The following is a 21,061-nucleotide window of genomic DNA, read 5'->3' on the forward strand; positions in this document are numbered from 1 at the left end:
TATTTGACTGCCTGTGACTGCCTCTGAGATGTCATTAAAGGGGGTTTCACAATATAGAATGGCTCTGCATAAAGATTACTAGATCTACTACTATAACGTCTTACCCATGTATTCCCTGTAAAGCTGGCATGAGACTGCCTCATGATCAGAAGAGCAAAACTTGGTGATCAACCATTAGATAGCCAGGCCTTATAGGGAGTCTGAGGAAACCCAGTTGGGAAGGAGGGGCAAGACAGTAAAGAAAATAGACGTGCGCAGAGGGAGAGGCTCTGATGAGTCAACTTTAACATAGCCCAGGGGAGGACTGGAAGGTCTTTTCATCTTTATGGTTATTTGGAGCTTATAGTGTTGTACTTTTATACCCTGGAAGAGGATGAGACTGGTTAAGTGTCTAGATCAGGGGTGGGCAAAAGGGCCTCCATGGGCTGGATCCGGCCCGTGGAGGCCCTGCTGCTTCCCTGCCCTCATGCAATTAGGGGCTGGAGGCAGGGGAGTGTGCAAAGTTTCCTCCACTCTGCCAGGAGCACGTGGTGCTTGGAAGTGCCAGGTGTTCTTGACAGGGCTGGAGGAGGCTTTGTGTGTTTCCCACCCGAGGCCAATCAGGGCCTGGGAGCAGAGGAGCGCACAAAGTTTCCTCCGCCCTGACCCTGTCCTATGAGGCGCACACGGCATTTAAAAGTGCCATGTGCTCCTGGCACATCGGGAGAAGACTTTGCGTGCTCCCCTGGCACCAGCCCCTGATTGGCCTGGGGGCGGAGGAGTGTGGGAAGTCTCCTCCCACCCAGGGGCATGAGCATTCCCCCACCCCCAGACCAATCATGGTCTGGAGATATAGAACATGGAAGTATCCCAGCACCGTCTCTCTGCCTGGGGCCATGTCAGAAATTTTTGAAGTGGCCCCTGGCAAAAAATTATTGCTGACTCCTGGTCTAGCTGGAGGGCTAGTTCACAGTGTAGAAGACAAAAGACAAGCCCGTGCAGCCAAAAGGGATGCTCAAGGTGCAGATCAGGGGAAAGCTGACTCCTGGAACAGAGGAGCTATGATGGTTACAGGGAATCTTAAAAATTACAGTTTGGTCTGATATCTCAGACCACAATTAGTTCTCTAAAGTTAAACTGGAAATCTTATGAAAACAGCCTTTCTTATAGGACACAGAGACATGCAAAAAAGAACTAAAAGTAAAACAAAGTAGAAGTTTTTTCTATTCTCAGAGTACCAAATAAAGGGTTTGAGTCTGTTCTGACTTAATCTGAAAAGGTTTGCCCATTCAATCCCTGTGATAAGGATACTCTCTCATATCATGTATATGGGATATATAATAAGGTGAAATGATTTTTCAGCTGTTCTCTCTGGAATGTAAGTTTACATTGGAAGCAAAACTTTGCTGTTGCTGTTTCATACTACCACCTATTTAATCAGGTGCTTTTTCAGTTACTTATGTGAGTTTCTTGAAAGTAATTGCTTGTTCCCTGAACTAGATCAGACAGGAAAGTCAAACAGTTTAAGCTCTAAAAATGGATTGGACACCAAAACCTTTGTACCCTTGTGATTATAGGCTGCAGGCCAGTAAGTAAACCTGACATTACACTTGATAGTGTGTTAGTGATATAAATGTTGATAATCAAAAATATTTAAAGTGCCTTAAGTTTTAATTGGAACTTTATGACTTTGAGGGGAAACTATTTTAAAATCTAATTTTACATGATTGCAGAAAGTTTTCTGATTGGAAATTCAAACTCTTAGTACCTTAGCTTAATTGTTATTATTGTTTATGTATGCCACATGTATGTATTTTTATAAGGAGCTGTAGTAGTCTTAGCATTTGGAAGAAGATAGCCTTTTAAGTAGCAAAAGAGGAATTGAGGTATACTATGTGTTTCTGGTATAGGTACCTGAAATGCCATAGTAAAAGACTGGTATGAAAAAGAAATGGTGATAGTGTGACAAGGAGTCCTGTGGCACCTTATAGACTAAGAGTATGTCTACACTACAAAGTTAATTTGAAATAGCAGCAGTTATTTCGAATTAACTTTAATAGCGTTTATACATGCAAACCACTATTTTGAAATAAATTCGAAATAGTGGAGCCCTTATTTCGAATTTGGTAAACCTCATTCTACGAGGTGTAACACCAAATTCGAAATAGCTATTTAGAATTAAGTGCTGTGTAGACACTTAATTCGAAATAGGGGGCCTCCAGCCTTTCCCAGGGAGCCCTGGTGGCCACTCTGGGCACAACCAGGAAAACTTACTCTCCTCTCCTCGACCTCAGCCCCAGAGACATTAAGGGGGTAGACCCTGGCCACAGTGCCTGTACTAGCTCCAAGCCTGCCAGCCCAGAGCCAGCAGTGGCCACCAGGGCCTCTGACCCAGTGGCTTCAAAACATGAGCCAGCAAGCTACTGGCACCCAGACCTCCACAGCTCCCCAGGAGCAGTCTGCCAGCACCCAGGAGCCTGACAGGGGCTGGAGAAGGTGGGTGCCTTCCTGGTCCAGGGTGGAGGTCATGGACCTTATTCAGGTTTGGGGGGATGCCCCCAACATCCATGATCTCCGCACTAGACAGAGGAATGTGACTGTTTATGGCAGAATAGCTGCCAGTCTGGCCACTAAAGGTCACATGCGAACCCAGGAGCAGGTTAGCATGAAAGTCAGTTGGTCCAGCAAGACCCACAACCCTGAGCCCTGAGCTTCCCCTCCCCTTTCTTCCCCTTGCTTCCCCATTCCAGCTCCCTCCTCCCAGTTTTTCCCCTCCCCTCTCTCACCCTCTCTCTTCCCCTCTCCCACCTCATTTTCTCAGTCTCCCCAGAGGCTCATCCCCCTGCAGTTTTGTTCAATAATCCCAGTTTCTATTTTTGAACATACGTGTCTTTTATTTGACATCAGGAAGGGGGATTAGGGAGGAGTAAGTGGAAGGACGTGAGGGAGGAATGGGGCACGAGCCCCCCATGGGGAGGACCGGGGAGGCTCTGAGGGGTAGACGCTCTCCCTCAGGGCCTCCTGGATCCTGACAGTGCCCCGATGAACACCCCCGCCCCCGGATGGCAGCCTGCAGCAAGTGCAGCTGGGCTGATGGCACCGATCCCACGAGACCCACCGGCATGCCCAGGGGCAGCTCTGGCTCCATGTGGCCAAGTGCTGTGGTGTCCCAAGTTGGGGCACTCAGGGCAATCCAAGACAGGACTGCTTTGCTGTCCCTCATCGAGGTAGACAAGCAAGCGGGGAACCGTGAGAACTCTCGGTCCGGGGTGGGAGTAGGGTCTCTTTAAGCACGGAGCTCAGTTAGCCTCAGGCAGTAGCTCTACACACTAAGTCCTAACCTGATGCCCGGCCGGCACTGGTTCCGGCCAGCCTTAACTTCGGTTCAGGGTCCACTCAGCGTGGATGCGCTATTTTGAAATAGCAAAATGCTATTTCGAAATAGTTTTTGTGTATAGATGCGTTATTTTGAATTAGCTTAATTCAAATTAACTATTTCGATTTAAGTTAATTCAAAATATCACTAGTTATTTACGTTAATTTGAAATAGTGTAGACATACCCTAACAGATTTATTAGAGCATAAGCTTTCGTGGGCAAAGATGAAAAGCTTATGCCCACGAAAGCTTATGCTCCAATAAATCTGTTAGTCTATAATGTGCCACAGGACTCCTTGTCTCTTTTGCAGATTTAGACTAACATGGCTACCCCTCTGATACTTGTAAATAGAGTGTCTCAAATAGAATTGCAACCAAGGTTTACAGGGCATGGAATTAGATATAGAAGATTAATTGAATCCACTGGAGGAGTGGTATTTGTTGCTACTTTACTGAGGAAAGTGACAGTTAAGATGGACCTTACAGTTACCGAAGAATTTACCGTAATGGGAATAAACATAATGTAGTTTATACACCTCCCCCCATTTTTTTCTGATTAATTATGAAAATTCCATCCTTCAGGGGAAAAAATCCATAGTTAAATTATGTTTGGTTTTAATTTATAAGCAAAAAGAAATGCACAGCAACCCCCCCCCCCCTGCAAAACAAAACAGTCATGCTGTAATTTATTTTAGGGTACAGTGCCATGCACTGTAGCCACTGTTTGTTGGTTGTCCTGCCAACAAAAAACTTCCATCCACCAAGTGGCAGATAGCTTTGTTGACAGGAGAGCATTCCTACTGACCAAGTGCTGTTTACACCAGCGCTTGTCATTAGCAAAATATTTGTCTTTTGGGAATGGGCCTTTCTTAACACATCTGAAAGACAAAACTTTTGTCATTCAGTTGTTGCTAGCATCGATATAAAGAATGTGACATAACTCTAGATTGTTCAATACCAACAAAAACCAAGAGAGCTCTACAATATTATATTCATATGGATAGCACACCAAAATCCGTTCTCCATATGAGAACAGTTTCCTATCAGGCTTTAAAAAAATTGATAGAAAGTTCCATCATGTATAAAATGTAAAGTAAATATATATGATTGTTTCATTATATAAAATACTTGGATATTCACTGCTTTTAATAATGTCTATATTTTGTAATTTTCTATACATATTTAATAATTGACTTGCTTTTCATTTCTTGTCTTTTTAAATTTGTCATGTCTTCTTATTTGCCATCTTTGTCTTTTCTCCCTCATTCTGCATTTTTAAATTACTTGGTCTTGGTCTGGGCTGGTCATTGACATCCTGAAACAGCATGTGGGCAGTGTGGATGAAGTGTGCCATTAGGCTCAGCATGAGGCCCCTGAGCCTGGCACTGCTTTCCATCAGCTCCAGCTCCATGTTATAAGTGCTGTGGCATCTACAAGGACAACCAGAGCACACAGCATGAGTTTGGTGTCCCACAAGGGGGTAGGCAGTTGGAGAAGAGCCCCCGTCTCAGCTAACATTAGCAAGAAACTACAGGAAATGTCCACCTTCCTGGTGCCCTCTCTGGAATGCTTCCAGGGGCTTTATATGTGATGCAGGCTCCAATGAATGTGGACACACTATTTTGAAATAATTCTGCGCTATTTCGATGCTGCCTCGCAGAGAAGATCCTCTATTTCTAAATAGTTATTCCAGGAATTATTATTTTGAAATAAATTACTTGGAAATAATTTCCATGCCCTAAGGTGCTACAGGACCATTTTGTTTTTTTATGCAGGTGTTGTTTTTCTCTCATTACTGCAACATTTCAAGGAGGGAGGAATCAGGATCCTTGGTCAGTACCTTGTGGTCATTCTGAGCCTAGAACGAAAAAAATATTTCCCTTTGGTGATAGCCAAATGCAGACTCATTGACATTTTTATGTTAATTCATGTTTTTGTCAGATTGTTTATAACAAACTTGTGGAGAAAAACCTAATACGTGTCACTTCTTTTCAACCTCGCCCCAGCGAGAAAATCAAGATACTGGGATTCTAGATATAGAACATCTGTGATTCATTACTTGTTCTCCCTACCTGAGAGTTTCAGGTGGCACATACTGAGAAATGAGTGATGTTCCTTTGTGTCTTATAGAGCATGTCAGTCATATATTTGGGAAATCTCACATTATAATAATCCAATTGGGATGTGACAAGAGCATGAATCTTACATTACCTGAGATGATAGAAGTTTACAAAACAGTAAATTTTGAAAAGAGAGTCGCATAGGCAGAAGTTGTTGTACAGTTTAAAGGAAAAAATAAATAATTTTATACCAAACGAGTTAAAAGTTAATGGGTATGAAAGGGCTAGTCCAGTCGCTAATGTTCAGATTATTTCTAGTTGAGAATGCCCCATCTAAACTGCTGGTTTGTTTGTTTTCAAAAAACCCCGTTTTGGGAAAAAAGCGGCAGCTGCAATTATGCAAATGAAGTGTGGGATATTTAAATCCCGGCTTCATTTGCACTTTTGATACGTCTAATTTACATTTCTTTGCCGACTGAGGGGTGTAATTTAGACGTAGCCTCCGGTATTTTCTGAATGAGATGTAATGTAGATTGTGATGTAATGTCTAGTGTGTTCAGTATTTTTGTTGAAACCATTTGACAATTCTAGCTGAAATGGGATCTCCCATCTGCACTGATACAACTAAACATTTTACCCCCTGCTCTCAAGCAAAATATGTTTACAACATTCAAAAGCTTTTCTTCAAATAAAGTATGTGGGGGAGAAGACTATTAAATCCTAAGTAGCCTCTTTCCAGTAGGACATTTTTACTTGTTTTATGTTTTGTTAGGGCTAATATTAGCCTTATTTCAGTTTATAATATTTATGACAATGTAATATTTTCATTTTGTGCCTTTTCAAAAGACATTAGAGAAAATGTTATAAAAGAGTGATACATCTTATGAAAACTGGAGGAAGCATGTTTATTTATTAATGATCCTCTTAAAGTCACTGGCTAAGTAAACCTTTCTATGTATTTTACACCAAAAAGCAACTGGGTAAATAATGCCAACTGAAATAATAAATTAAATTAAATTAAAACAAAATAAACTTGGATAAAAACTAATATGGAAGGAATTAAATATCTGTACATCAACTTTCAGACAACTTCTAAAGGTCCTGAAAACACTTAAGCATGTTCTTCACTTTGTTTGTATATAGTCTCACATACTGAAATACTGTAACTCAGTCATATTTAATTGTTCCTTTGTGTTTTCTTGATGGAAACTTGGATGTGGAAATTTATTTCAGAATAAAAGTGTTCTATTTTTTTGTTTTTTTTAGCTACTGATTTAAGGTAAAGCCAACAAGGGAATTTTAAAAATCACAATACAATTATTTTAGAATAAAAATATTCTATCACATACAAACTTGCATCAAAAACAGCCAAAAATGTGCACTAAAACTGATTTATTTCAGTGCCAGTTTTTGTGTAGATAAAGACTTGCATGTGTAGCTTTGTTGACTTCAATGGAATGAACCATAGTGCTTTAAATTAAGCACTTGAATATATTTTGTAAGATTGAGGTCTTGGATTGCAAGCTGTTTGGGGAAAAGAAAATGTGTTTCTCTGTTTTTAAAGCACTGTGTAAATCTACAGCTTTAAATAAATGACTAATGATGGCTATACTTCTTATTGCAAAGTTCCAATTTATTTTTCTTATTTCAGAACTATAAAAACAGTGCAAAAGAACAAAAAAAATGGCCTGTTTCTCGATCTTAACTTTCAAGGAGTTACGCACATCAGCACTGGGGATCCACTTTGAAATACCAAACATTCCCACAACTGCTGCATGCTTTGTTTGCAACCTATTCTTCAAAACATGATTCTTTTCTAAAACTAAGAGTAACATATGAAGCCATACTTGATATCGCTTATTACCTATGCTTTGTGTTCTGGATTCATACTGATCTTTATGGAATATCAGAGATAATGGGTTATTAAGGGTATCATATTTTCCTTTGAAGGCTTTGGAGTTGTTGGAAGCAGACTACTAGATGGACAGTTGTGCTCCCTTAGAATGGCAGTTTGGTTTACATGTTTGCATGTGATCTATGTATTCAGAAGTATCATCACTTGGTTGAACTAACTTGGCAATGTCTAATCTTGACTGATTGGAACATCTGTGTTAGTTCTTTAAAGTAAATTACTAAACTTCCACAAGAAATTTGAGGGAAGGCAGCATTATTAGGAGGCAGAAATTAGATCAGAGAGATTTTGGGGTGAGAGTGTTTCAGCCAGATTGAGGTATTAGGTGAAAGTTGCCACTTCACTTACAGAAGGTAGCCTGGGTGTGGCACTTGATTGCTCCTAAGCACCCTTTTTGGGCTAGTTGAACTAAGTTTGCCCCCTGGTTTTCAGGGTAATTACAGGTGGCGAAATGGTCTGTGTGACAGCTAGAACGCCGCTGAAGGAGATCTTGAGCCAAGTCCAATTGACTGCAGATTAGAGCCAAATTCCACGCCTGTTCTGTGGCAGTGCTGACTGCGAAGAACTTACTTCTTCACCTGCATCACATCTGCACAGTGCTGTCCGGCAGACTTGTTTCGAGTGGTGTGGGGCCTCATACAGCCGGGCCCTGGTGATGAAATGGAGGAGTCCTCAGCAATCCACTGTGACTTGTTTGCAAAGCACTTTGCAGATAAGATTACTCACATTCGGTCTGATTTGGACTCTGGCTGTCATATAAGCGGGGTACAGAATGTGTTGAATGCACCACCCAGTCATTTTTCTTTGGATGAGTTTCAGCTTCTGCAGACTGAGGATGTGGGCAAGGTGCTTGGAAGAGCGTGACAGACCACATGGTCACTTGGTTCCTGCTCTTCATGACTTACTAAATCGAGCCAAGAAGCAATGACTGATTGGATCCAGAGGATTATGAATGCATCTTTTAGATCTAGGATGGTTCCCACCATCTTGAAAGAGGAGGTGATAAAGCCATTCCTTAAGAAGCCTTCCCTGGATCCCTGTGATATGAATAACTATAATCTAGTCACTAATATTCCTTTCTTGAGCAGGGTACTTGAGCAGGTGGTAGCACTGCAACTCCAAGCTTTCTTGGAAGAAGCAGATTGTCTACATACATTTCAGTCTGGCTTCAGGCCTGGTTTTGGAACAGAAACCACCTTGGTTGCCCTGGTAGATGACCTACACCGAGAGACAGACAGGGCGAGTGCATCCCTGTTGATTCTCTTGAACCTCTCAGTGGCTTTCAGTGCCATCAATCATGATATCCTTCAAGAGTGTCTGGTGGAGTTGGGTATCAGAGTCTGTCTTGCAGTGATTCCAGTCCTACTTGTCCGGACTCTTTCAGAAGGTGGTGCTTGGAGGCTGCTGTTAGACCCCATGGTGATTGTGCTGCAGGGTCCTGCACGGTTCCATCTTGTCCCCTATGCTCTTAAATATATACATGAACTGCTGTGCGAGGTCGTAAGGAGATTTAGAGAATGGTGTCATCAATATGAAGATGACACCCAAAATGTATTTCTCTGACATTGGATCCAGGTTTGGCAGCGATCAGTCTGAAGCAGTGTCTGGAGGCAGCGATGAACTGGATGAGGTTGAATACGTTAAAGCTGAATCCAGGTAAGACAAAGGTCCTGTGGATCAGGAAACCATCTGGCTGAGAATGTGATGTGTTATCTGTTCTGGGTGGGGTCATGCTCCCCCTGAAAGAACAGGTATGCAGCATGGGAGTCATTTTGGACCATTTTTTAACATTTGAAAATGGAGAGCTTTTGGGCAGTTTGGCTGATCCACCAGCTGTGATCCTTTCTGAATAAGAACAAAGTGGCTACAGTGATTCATGCTCTTGTCACATCCCAATTGGATTATTATAATGCGCTCTACGTGGGGCTGCCTTTGAAAAGTCTTTGGAAGCTTCAGCTGGTGCAAAATGCAGCTGCTCGAGTTTTAACTAATACTCGTTATACAGAGCACATTATGCAGGTGCTCCAGCAGCTGCACTGACTTCCAGTATGTTTCTGAGCACAATTCAAGGTCTTGGTTATGACTTATAAAGCCCTAAATGAGTTGGGACCGGGGTATTTGAAGGACTGTTTCCCCCTATATGAACCCACCTGGGGATTGAGTTCAGCTGGGGAGGCTCTGCTCCATGTTCCTCCACTTATGGAGATGAGGTTGACATCTACACGGAGCAGGGCCTTCTTAGCCTTTGCCCCTATGCTATGAAATTCTCTCTCCCTGGACATGTGCCTGGTGCCAATGTTGGCACTGTTTCGGTGTCACGCCAAGGCCACCCTTTTTTACCTGTGCTTTTATTGGTGTTTAGTTGTGTGTGTGTGTGTGTGTGTGTGTGTGTCCCTCCTCTTGAGGTGTTTTAGCGGGCTTTTGTAAGCTGCCTCAAATATTTTTAATAGAGAGGTGGGGTAAAAATATTTTAAATGAAAAATAATGGCTGCTAAAAGGTTGCCATTAACCTTTTCCTTAATTGTCCTACAGTTGTATAACAGACCATTCCAAACCTGATTGCTAATAAATGTTGTTGGCCTCTTGAGAATCAGGTGCATGATGCAGTACAACATATATTAATTTGTAAGATTATAACAAAACTATAATAAATCCTTAATATGAACAGTGGTACAGAAATGTCATTATTAGTTCAGTGTTCTTTTTTCTCTCTCTTTTCAGAAGATAGATTGGGCCACCTAAGACAACAGTTGTAAAATGGACACTGCTACTTTCTCAACTGCCATTTATTCTGCCTATTAAGTTTCAGATTGAATTCCCCCTTTGAAAAGCAGGAGAAACCATGTAACATTGTCTCCTTTTATAGAAATTTAACTTCCTTTCAGATATCCACTGGTGTATCTATGGCTAGAGTATATGCTTCATCCAAAAGAAATTCCTAATCAATTTGAATACTGGAATTACATTTTGTTTTGCAAGGAGTCCTTGCCAACCTATTTCTATTCCTAGAATTCTTTGGAGAATCTAGATAAAGATTTTGAAGATTAAGAAAAATTCACAGATAAGACAAGAAGGCGTGTTTTACAAATTCAGGTGTTTTTTTGGGAAACTATGTAAAACTTAGAAGTCCCATTAGCAGGTCATAAGTTTGCAGGTTATGCATCCCAGCATGACACTAATCTGTCCAACCTCTACTTTTTTATTCCTCCAAATTTTGAAAATTAAAAGATTGAATTGAGATGGGAGCAAATCTTCACACAGTTACATTATAGTTATAATATTGCTGGATTATGTAACATGTACTTAGTCAGCTACTATGCATAATAATGAGAGCAATATGAAAATAACTAGTGGAACTGAGGGTATCATTGGAAACGTTGGGTGTATTGAACACTTCTACAACATCTGTTTGTACTAGTAAGGGACAGTAGCACTGCAATTCTACTGAGCTCACCTCCAGCACCATGAATATCTGAATTCTTCAGAAATTCTATCTGGTGGTGGTGAGCACTCCTGTAGATAGAGAATGGTTCCCTTCACTTTAGTCAAGTCATTCCATAGTTCGCAGATCTTTTTAGTGAAAAAGAAATTCTAAGTAACCTACCTTCATTTTTTTCATTATAAGAAGATGGGGTCTTCAGTTGACCCTGTAACTGAATGTAACCACCTCTTGCATAATATGAACATCATCTGTCCAAAATGTATGCTGAGCTGCATACAACTCTGCATGCAATACAAAATGTATGCTAAACTGCTTAGCTGAACTCAATGTACTAACAGGACTATTACCCTGGTTCAAAACTAAGTTGCCTGCATGGAACTTAATGATTCTGACTAGTTTTACTTCTTGCAGATTCAAATTTTGCCTTCAAAATAGTGTATATATGATAGATTTAAAAAAAAAATTATTGATCTAGGACCAGATTAGACTCCTGTTAGGCATATGTTAGTATGCGAGTAGTCTCTAATGTTAGTGAAGATAATAGAATCTGGCTTTGGTGTGAGATCTTATTTGCAAGAATGTTTCCAGAAATTAAAGATATCATGAATAATAGTGTGAATAAATGTTGGGGAGAGTATTTAAATTTGAAAGGCTTTGACATATTTTGAAAAGCTTCCTATTTTTCACTTAATAGAGTCTTGAAGCAATTATGAACATTTAAAATTTGAGACAGAAAATTAGACTACTGTTGGAAAATAGTTACAATACAATGTGACTTTGAACTACATGGCACACATGGAAGGATTGTTTTTATTGCAACAGTTATTTTTCCAGATGAACACATTTCCATAAATTATTCTCCTTTGCACATAAACTGTATCCAGAAAAATGATACCATTTGCTGGATAAGTTGTAAGCAGAGAATAATTTGATTATCCGTGTTTACAATTATTTTATTGCAGTGCTGCTATGATGATATGAATAAGTTCTTATTTATTCAGCAAAACAGTATCTTCTTTTTGTACTGCACTGTAAAAAGTCATAAAATGAACTGACGTTACAGTCCTCTTTTAATGTTTTAAAAAGTTGAAAACCCAAGCTGAGGTGGGTGCTTCATAGTTTATGCAGCTGAACAGATAAAGACAGCTGCAGGAGTAAGCTTTTAAAATATATTTATTTAGCTTGTACATTTCTAACCACATGCATATGGATAGCCCATCCTTCTGAAGATAGACACCTGGTATCAGAATGTTTTGCCTTAGTAAATGTTTTTTATTTGAAATAGCACTTCCTTGTTTGCAGGAAAAGTAACAAGACATATGATGTAATTATATAAACAGTGTAGGTAGGTGCTCTAAATGTAAATATAAGAAACCTATTACTCTGTCAGGACATATCTATGCTAGGAAATTATTTTGAAATAACTTATTTCAAAATAATAACTCGGGAAATAATAATTTTGAAGTACCATGTCTGCACTAACATGATTTCAAAATAACAATTTCAAAATAAGTGTTATTCTTATGGAAAGCTGGAGTTATGATTTTGAAATAACTAGAGTATGGATGCTCTGCTTGTTATTTCAGAATAAGGGAAATTATTTTGAAATAGCTCCCTCGTGTAGACCAAGGTGCTATCATTTCTATAAGCATGAGAATAGGTTTGTTTCTGTTTGTTGGGATGGTAGTATCAACAACAATGACAATAATTGGATAAAGAGTAGGGAGAAAACTGATGTCAGAGGAAAAATGTTTGAAAATCTTTTGGAACCTAGGAACATGGATAGACTTTTTATTATTTTTAAATGAACAACCATTTGGATTTGGTTTTGGTAAATAAGCATTTTTATCTCTGCTCTTGGTGAGGCTGTATATAAATGTAGTCCTACAGATGGAAGTTCTTTAAAAGAAGTCATATATTAGCAAAGAAGAACTCATAATATGAAATAAGAACTTTACTCTGCTGCAGATAGTAATAATAAATCAAATAACCTCTCAGGAAGAAGGTGAGACTCTATTCTGCTTTTTTTTCCTTTTGAAATGAGCAAAAATTTTGACCCACAGTTGCTGGCAGCCCCAGTGACCAGCAGTGGAGCCCAGCTGGCAGCTGCTGGGGACTGGGAGTGGGTCAGTGGCCAGAATTGGAGTCAGCTGGGCAGCCAGTGCTCCTGGCAGAGCCCTGACCTTCCTTGGTCCAGCAAACCCCCTTGTGTGGGACCAGTCAGTCCTTGAAGGTGCTGAACCAGGAAGATCCAACCTGCATTTGGTGGGCATTGGATCTGATGAAGTGGGTTCTAACCCACAAAAGCTTATGCTCAAATAAATGTAGTCTTTAAAGTACCACAGGATTCCTCATTGTTTCATCTGTAAAATTGAAATTATATTATTTTTGTTTGTCATGAGTATGTTTAGGCTGCCAGGTGTTTGGTTTTTCCCAGACAGTTCGGTATTCGTGTCCCCCGTCCAGGTAAAAAAAATACTGGACATGTGAAATGTCCAATATTTCCTGTTTCCCTCGGATGGAAGCTTGGCATGGACAATATTTCCCTGCCACGTCTGGTGGGGGCAGGTGAATGAGGAGCATGGAAGCCCGGAGGGGACAATTTTGCCTTGCCTCATCTGGCAGCGGGGGAAGTGAGGAGCACGGGGCCATTTTGTTAATTTTTTTTTTATTTGCTTAACAACTTTGGTCTTCCAATTTTTTTTTCCTCAACAGAATTTTTTCCCAGTGGGTTTTTTTTTTTTGGGAGGGGTGGGGTTCAGTATTTTTTGTTAAACCATCTGGCAACCCTAAGTATGTTGTAGTGGTTGATTATGGTTATATTGTATCAGAAAAAATGTTATAAATTTGAAATCAAACTTCTGCTATTAGTCGTTTGGCCAAAGTTTCAAAATGCCTGAAAAAAAAAAGTCAAACATTTGGAAGTGAGTACTATCTTTTACCCCATTGGAATAGTTATGTCATTATGACCAGGCGAAACACTTTGTTTAACCCTCCTCTCATGGCCAATACTGAAAGTGATCATGAATACGTCACAGAAGGTGATTGTGAATCTTCACTCCATCCTACCTGGCATCCACTGCCGCTGTGTACTAAGCCAACCTTTTCTAATTTCCTCTGACTATTTTCTGTTCTCTGCAGGACCCATACGCCTACCCCAAAATAAACCGGCATGCCAGGGCAAACTGCAGTATTAATGTTTCCATATAGCTTATGGCAGTTAATTGTCTCACTCCCCATTCTTGGAATTAATAATAAAAAACAATTATAAATTACCCTGCCACAGCCAACGTGCAGTACTAAAAGAAGTGGGTACTACTTTTAATATATGCTCTCAACAATTTTACTGGCCAAACATCTTAGACCAAGCCCCTTTTTCCAGCTCAGTGGCTGTTTCCTTTATTCCTTCTGGTGCAGTGAACTGATGGTTAGTTACCCCTTAATCTTAATTGGGTCTCCTTTTATGTATGCTTTTATGTATGCATTATCATATCCTCTTTAGTTAATGTTTTTCCACAGATCCTGTCTACACATGGGTCAGGCTGCTTTCCTTTTCACTCCCTGAGGATCATCCATGGAGAGAGTGGGAAACAGTCATTGAAAATGAAGGAGTGATCATGTCCCTGCATTCAGGTCCAGTTTTTGCAGCCCTGCATTGAGCAGGCTCTGGAATGGGCAATTGCAGAGAAAGTACTGTTCAGCCCCTGCAGCTTCAGGTGTGAGCATGCTAAGTTCAGAAAGAATCTTTGGTGAATTTAGCTGGCAAATTCTAACAAGTCTTTATGAATCATATAAGACCTAAGATTTAACTTGGCCAAATGTGGGCTCCTTTTCCCCCAGGAACATCAAAAGGCATGTCCCTGGCACAAAGACAACCCCACTACTACATGTCCAGGTGCTTCTACAAAGTATGGAGGCACTAGAACTTCTTAGTGAAATGCTTGTAGCAATTGTTGCAATATGGGGAAACCACTTCTTTTTTCAGTAATTTCGTTCATGGATATGGCAGAAGAATTTTTGCTGAAAAGTTTCACAACTCAGCCAGGGACAGACATTTGGTATGGGAAAATTCATCCTGAATGAGTAAAGGAAGAATTTTGGCAAAGTGATAGGTAAGGTTTATGATTCTGTCATGGAGATCAGATTCCATGATTTCCCAGGACCCCTGTGTCTATTTCTGGGGCAGAACTGGAGCAGTTGTCAGTCTTAGTGCCACTGGAGCAGCAGCTTCCAAAACAATTGATGAACAGCCAGTCTGATGGCTGCTGGAACAGCAGTTGCTGGAGCAGCAGCTGGGGTTTCGTCAGAAGAAAAAGTCAGCCTCTGCCACAGGAGCAGTGGTGGGGCTGAAGCAGCTACAAGCCCTCGCGGTGCTCGTCCTTCTCATCCCCTCCCCCAAGAATTTTTTAGTTAAAGTCAGGGACTGAAACTGCAGGTTTCAGTGAATTTTTATTTATTGCTCGTGAACTGTCCCTGACTTTTACTAAAAATACCTGTGACAGAATCTTAACATTGGCTATAAACTGAAAACAGGATCTTATAATGGGAAATGTTAAGTAATCCTAACTATAGATGTTGTTGCCAGCTCTGCCACTCATTAGGATTGGACAGAAATTTCTGTACATGTGTTTAATCAAAAGTAGATGTTCCACTTGTAGTACTTTGTCCATAACATTTGCTGATGATAGCAGTTTAACAATATGTAAAGAAACTTTCAGTATGTTTTGTGAGGTTAGAAAGCTGAATTGGTACTTTTTATTACTAATATCTTGTTGCAATAAACAGTCTCATATAATAGCTGTAACAATACCATTTATTGCTGTATCTGGAGTTCTGCCTATAATTCAGCTTTACCACTTCTGCTTAATCTCTGTTCATCTGACCCCTAAAATTAAACATTTAGTACATCCTTAGTTTAACACAGGGCTACTCAACTTTGGAGGCCACAGTGATACTTACAGCACGTCAAGGTCCGCAACTTAAGTATGGTTGCATATATGTGCTAATATATATGCAAATATATGCAAATAGCTTCTTTCACATTGACAGGCATGAATACAAAGCACTTCCCACAATACCCTGGCGATCCTGTAACCTCTTTCCGGGGGCTAGAAACGCCGACACCCTGTACCATCTGTTCTAGCCAACCTGTCCGCTTGCGTCTTTCAGTGCTCACCCCGCCTGTGAGACGCCTCACCATTGTGGAGTGTGTTCCGAGTGGAGGCCATGTTCAAAGGATCCCACTCATGTGCTGTGTATTGAGTCCCACGTAAACCCAAAATGCACCGTGGGCCGCAAGCATGTGGCCCACGGGCCATGTGTTGAGTAGCCCTGGTTTAATATTTTCATGGTACTTTCAAATTGTAAAACTCTATGGCCAGGTCTACACTGGACCTGGAAAGTCAGCTTAAGATATGCAACTTCAGCTACGCAAAATGCGTAGCTGGGATTCTGATTACCTTAAGCCAAGCCATGGTGGCGTGCATGCTGTGGGAGACCTGTGGGAGAAACACTGCTGATGGGTTCCCTTATTCCTGACAAAAGGAGTACCACTGGACTCCAGAGGGGGTTGCTCTAAATGTTCAATTTACTAGACTTGCTAAATCAAACTCTAGAAGATTGACTCCAGAGTGTCGATCTTCCAGTAAATATATATGTGCCCTACGTGACTACTGTGTTATACTAATATGCATTAATTAATATATCAATCCACGTATGAACCAGTGGTTTAGTGTGCTTATTTGGTAGCCACACTTTGTGATAAATTTCCTAGTCTGCTATGCCCTAAAACTGCATGAAGTGGTACTGAGGCATTTGCGTAATGCTAATGGGTGTTTATGTGTGAAAGTGTGTGTAAAATTTTCAGAAATGCTTGTCCTATTTTTATTAGTGGTTTAAGCATTCAGGAAACTACAGATGAGGCTTAGAATCCTGTTTTTTCTTCCAGAGAATTAATTATGAATATGATATTGCTCAGCTCTTATGTGGTGCCTTTTCATCCATAGATCATGAAAGTAAGCATCTTCCCATTTTACCAATAGGAACAGGGATAGATGTATGTTCAGTGTATATTTGTTGTTAATCTAGTACAAGAGGCAACCAAGGAGTATCCATACTTTAGGAAAGAAAGATTTTTCTTGTTTGTGAGGAAATATCACAATAGGTTCTTCTTGATTAGAGTTAATTCAATATAGCTTGATTAGAATTAAATCAATACAGACAGAACAGTGATACAATAAACCTACCTTTTTGTGGGTAAAGAACACTTGAGACTTAGAATTGAAACTGGCAGCTGTGTTTTATAAGACATCTGGATTGCATCCACACCAACATCTGAAATGTAAATGGAATAAAATAAAGCAATGGCAGATGAGAGAGATTCCAATAGATTATGTCATCAAACTACTGTGGCTTGTGTAAATATTCAGGTGAAATAGTTCTGTAAATCAGAAACTCCAGTTTTAAAACCTTTTAATAAACACAGTGACTTGCAAAAAACCAGTTTCAGAAAAACAATTTCTGATATGCCGTTTATATCCGCCTACGCAATCTTATAAGTGAACTGTCACATCAGTGTGTGTTTCTGTTGTTAGAGTTGTTTTTATTACTTTTATTAAGCGTTCACGGACACCATATTTGAAAAGCTTATTTCTAGCTTTGGCACCCTGGAACACAAAATCCTATTGCATTAAGGCTGCTGCATCGGTATACATTGTTTTTTCCCAGAAAGCATTTGTAAACATGCTGCCAAATGAACTGGTATTTGGTAAAAGATAGATATACTTGAATATATTCAGATTTACTATTCATGCTATGCTAGGTTAAGTAGTCTAGATTTTATTTTTCCTGGGTTTCCTCAGTTATAGGGTGTCATTGGGATAAAAAGCTTCTATAAGAGGTAGGTGGTATTATTCTATTATTACTCAATTGATGTTAAGCATAGGCTTAAGTGCTTTGCTGCATTAGGTTCATTGAAGGAATGAGCACCTTGAAGGAATGAGCCCTAGGGATGTAAAGATGCAACAGATGATTATCACTACAGATTGAAACTTTCTAGTCGGGCTCTCTTGGGACCTAACTGGTACCGAACCAGAGAATTTGCTAAACCAAGAGAGGTCAGTATTGTTTAGGTGCATTACCAGCACTTCAGCTGCTTACTAGGCTCTTAGAAGACATTTAAGGGTAAATTAGAGCTAAATAACATCATAAAATACAGAGAGCCAGGACTCATGACTGTAAACAAACGTTATGGGACCACGGGAAAACTTTGCCACACCCATGATAAGCAGACATCTAGCTAACTAAAATCATGCCAAACCACGGATGTTGCCAGACCAGAGTACTGAACTAGAGAGGTTCAACTTGAAATTGTTTTAGCCATCTACATTTACATGTAATATCTTTAAGTGACATAAATATATTATCGCTGGCCTTGTTACCCTACAGCATCAGCCCTGAGGCCTAGGGTTCCCCTCCAACATTGGGGAGCCCATGCTAGTGCTCCAGCCTTCCCATCTCCTGGGGGGCTGGAGCACACAAAATCTACTAGCCTGGGCCTTCCTAGGCTCTGGTGTGTGAGGGGAACATGGGGGAGTGTCTTTCTCCTTTTTAGTAGGGGGCCACCAACTGATTTTTTTGTGTGGGTCAGCCCCTAACTCAAAGTTTCCCACCCCTGCTCTACAGCTTGACTATTAATATATCCACCGACACAACGGGTGCATCTACACTACATGCTTCTTGCGTAAGAAGATTTTTGCGCTAGAGTTTTTGTGCAAAAACTTCTTGCACAATAGCACGTCCACACCTCAAAGCACATCGCAAGCGCGATGTGCTTTTGCACAAGAGAGCATCCACACTGCTGGACACTCTTGTGCAAGAAAGCTCTGATGGCCATTCTCAGAATGGCCATCAGAGCACCTGTACTTTTTTCCATAGGGGTTTCTTGTGCAAGAAACCCCTCTAGAGCATCCACACTAGCCTTCTTGCTCAATAGCTGTAGCGCTAAAAGCAATTATGCCTCAGAAAAGGAGGTTTACCTACGGTGGAAAAAGCCCTCTGTTCTGCCATTTAACTGCCCATTTAATTGTGCAAGAGCTCATTTGAGGTATGGACGCTCCCCAGGTTTTTGTGCAAACAGCTGTTTTTGCACAAAAACCTTGTAGTGTAGAAGTAGCCCAGATGGATAAACACCATTGCAACATAAAGTGTTGCACTGAAATCAGAATCTGGTCCTTATTTCTTTTTCCCCTCTCAAAAGTTCATGTCAATACTCTCGTTCCTTCATTCTCTCGTTCAGACTTGTAGAAATAAATCAAACTGCTTCCAAAAACTCTGTTGAAAATGAATGTGATTAGTAGCTCTTAAGGAATATTTCACTTGGATCTTTTTTATGTAAAATGATCAAAAAGAAATACTTCAGAAATGGCACTGCAAGTTGTCTTCTGGGTGGTTAGAACTACTAAACAATTTAGGTAATTGTGATGAAAATATTGTTTTAATGAAGCTATTTGGGCAGGTGTTATCAAGAATAGATGTCTGATATTTGCTGATCTGCAATCATAGACTCATAGAAATGTAGAACCCCAGAAGGAGGCTCAATAGGTAATCTATTTCAGTCTACCAGATGGAGGCAGGACAAAGTTCTACCTATAACACACTTGGTAGGTATTTGTTTAACTTGTTCTTAAAAACCTGCAGTGATGGAGATTCCACAATAGCCTTAAATAATTTGTCTCACTGCTTAACTACTGTACAATTAGGAAGATTTCCTAACGTCTAACCTTGCTGCTGTTTAAGGCCCTTGTCCACTGAGAATAAGAGAAACAATAAGGAGAACAATGTACCCTCCTTCTCTTTATAACAAAATACAGGACTATGTAGCACTTTAAAGACTAACAAGATGGTTTATTAGATGATGAGCTTTCGTGGGCCAGACCCACTTCCTCAGATCAAATAGTGGAAGAAAATAGTCACAACCATATATACCAAAGTATACAATTAAAAAAATGAACACATATGAAAAGGACAAATCACATTTCAGAACAGAAGGGGGATGCGGGGGGGGGGGGGGGAGGGGAAACGTAATTAAGTCGTTGAGACAGTGTCCTTTCTGGTTGAAATGGCAAGAAACTGTTTTTTCTTTGTGATCCTGTCTAATGTCTGTTTTGTGGGCATTGATCGTTTGGCGAAGTGTCTGAGACGTTTGTCCAATGTACAAAGCAGACGGACACTTTCGGCACATGATGGCATAAATTATATTTCTGGATGCGCAGGAATATGTATTCTTGATCTTATAACTCACTTGGTTAGGTTCAATAATGGTATCAGCAGAGTGAATATGTGGACAATCATGTGCCGAAAGTATCCATCTGCTTTGTACATTGAACAAACGTCTCAGACACTTCGCCAAAGGATCAATGCCCACAAAACAGATATTAGACAGGATCACAAAGAAAAAACAGTTTCTTGCCATTTCAACCAGAAAGGACACTGTCTCAACGACTTAACTACCTGCATCCTGCTTCAGAAGCCTTTTAAATCTGCACTTGAAAGGGAATCCTCTGAACTGTCATTCATGCTAAAATTCGACACTCTACGCGGTCTCAACAAAGACGCTAACTATCTTATCCATTACAAAGATAGCTTCCCCAATTATCACTCTAATACCATTAGCTCACAGACATTTACCTCTTCCCACCTCTAATACCATTAGCTCACAGACATTTACCTCCCCCCCCCCCGCGTCCCCCTTCTGTTCTGAAATGTGATTTGTCCTTTTCATATGTGTTCATTTTTTTTAATTGTATCCTTTGGTATATATGGTTGTGACTATTTTCTTCCACTATTTGATCTGAGGAAGTGGGTCTAGCCCACGAAGGCGCATCATCTAATAAACCATCTTGTTAATCTTTAAAGTGCTACATAGTCCTGTATTTTGTTTCAGCTACACCAGACTAACACAGCTACATTTCTATCACTCTCTTTATAACAGCTGTTTATATGCTCAAAAACTTTTATTTCCTTCTTTTTGTCTTCTCTTCTGCAGACTAAACAAACCCAGGTTTTTTCTGTCTTGTAGGCAATGTTTTCTAGACCTTTAATCTTTATTTTTTCTTCTCTTCACTTTCTCCATTTTGGCCACCTCTTTCTCAAAGATGAGATGGCCAGAACTAACACAGTATCCATCTAAGGCTTTATCAGTGCAGAGTTGAGTGGAAGAATTACTTCTTCTTTGAGTGATGTCCCGTGGGTGCTCCTTTGTTGGTGTCGAGTCATTTCAGGCATGCAGATTT

General features: G+C 40.3%; 1 protein-coding gene across 4 annotated transcripts in view; it reads left to right on the forward strand.

Moving 5' to 3' along the window:
* Positions 1–21,061, forward strand: part of PDGFC (platelet derived growth factor C) — a 199,064-nt gene that overhangs the window by 65,623 nt on the left and 112,380 nt on the right. For 3 of the 4 annotated variants that reach the window (XM_075930117.2, XM_075930118.2, XM_075930119.2), the window contains exon 3: positions 8,903–8,983. The exons of the other annotated variant lie outside the window; for it this stretch is intronic. In XM_075930117.2, the coding sequence (XP_075786232.1) occupies positions 8,903–8,983 (81 nt within the window). The remainder of the gene's footprint in view (positions 1–8,902; positions 8,984–21,061) is intronic. 4 annotated transcript variants of the gene reach the window in all.

This window comes from Pelodiscus sinensis, chromosome 4 (assembly GCF_052426305.1).
Source record: "Pelodiscus sinensis isolate ZL-2025 chromosome 4, ASM5242630v1, whole genome shotgun sequence".
NCBI classification, from domain to species: Eukaryota; Metazoa; Chordata; order Testudines; family Trionychidae; genus Pelodiscus; species Pelodiscus sinensis.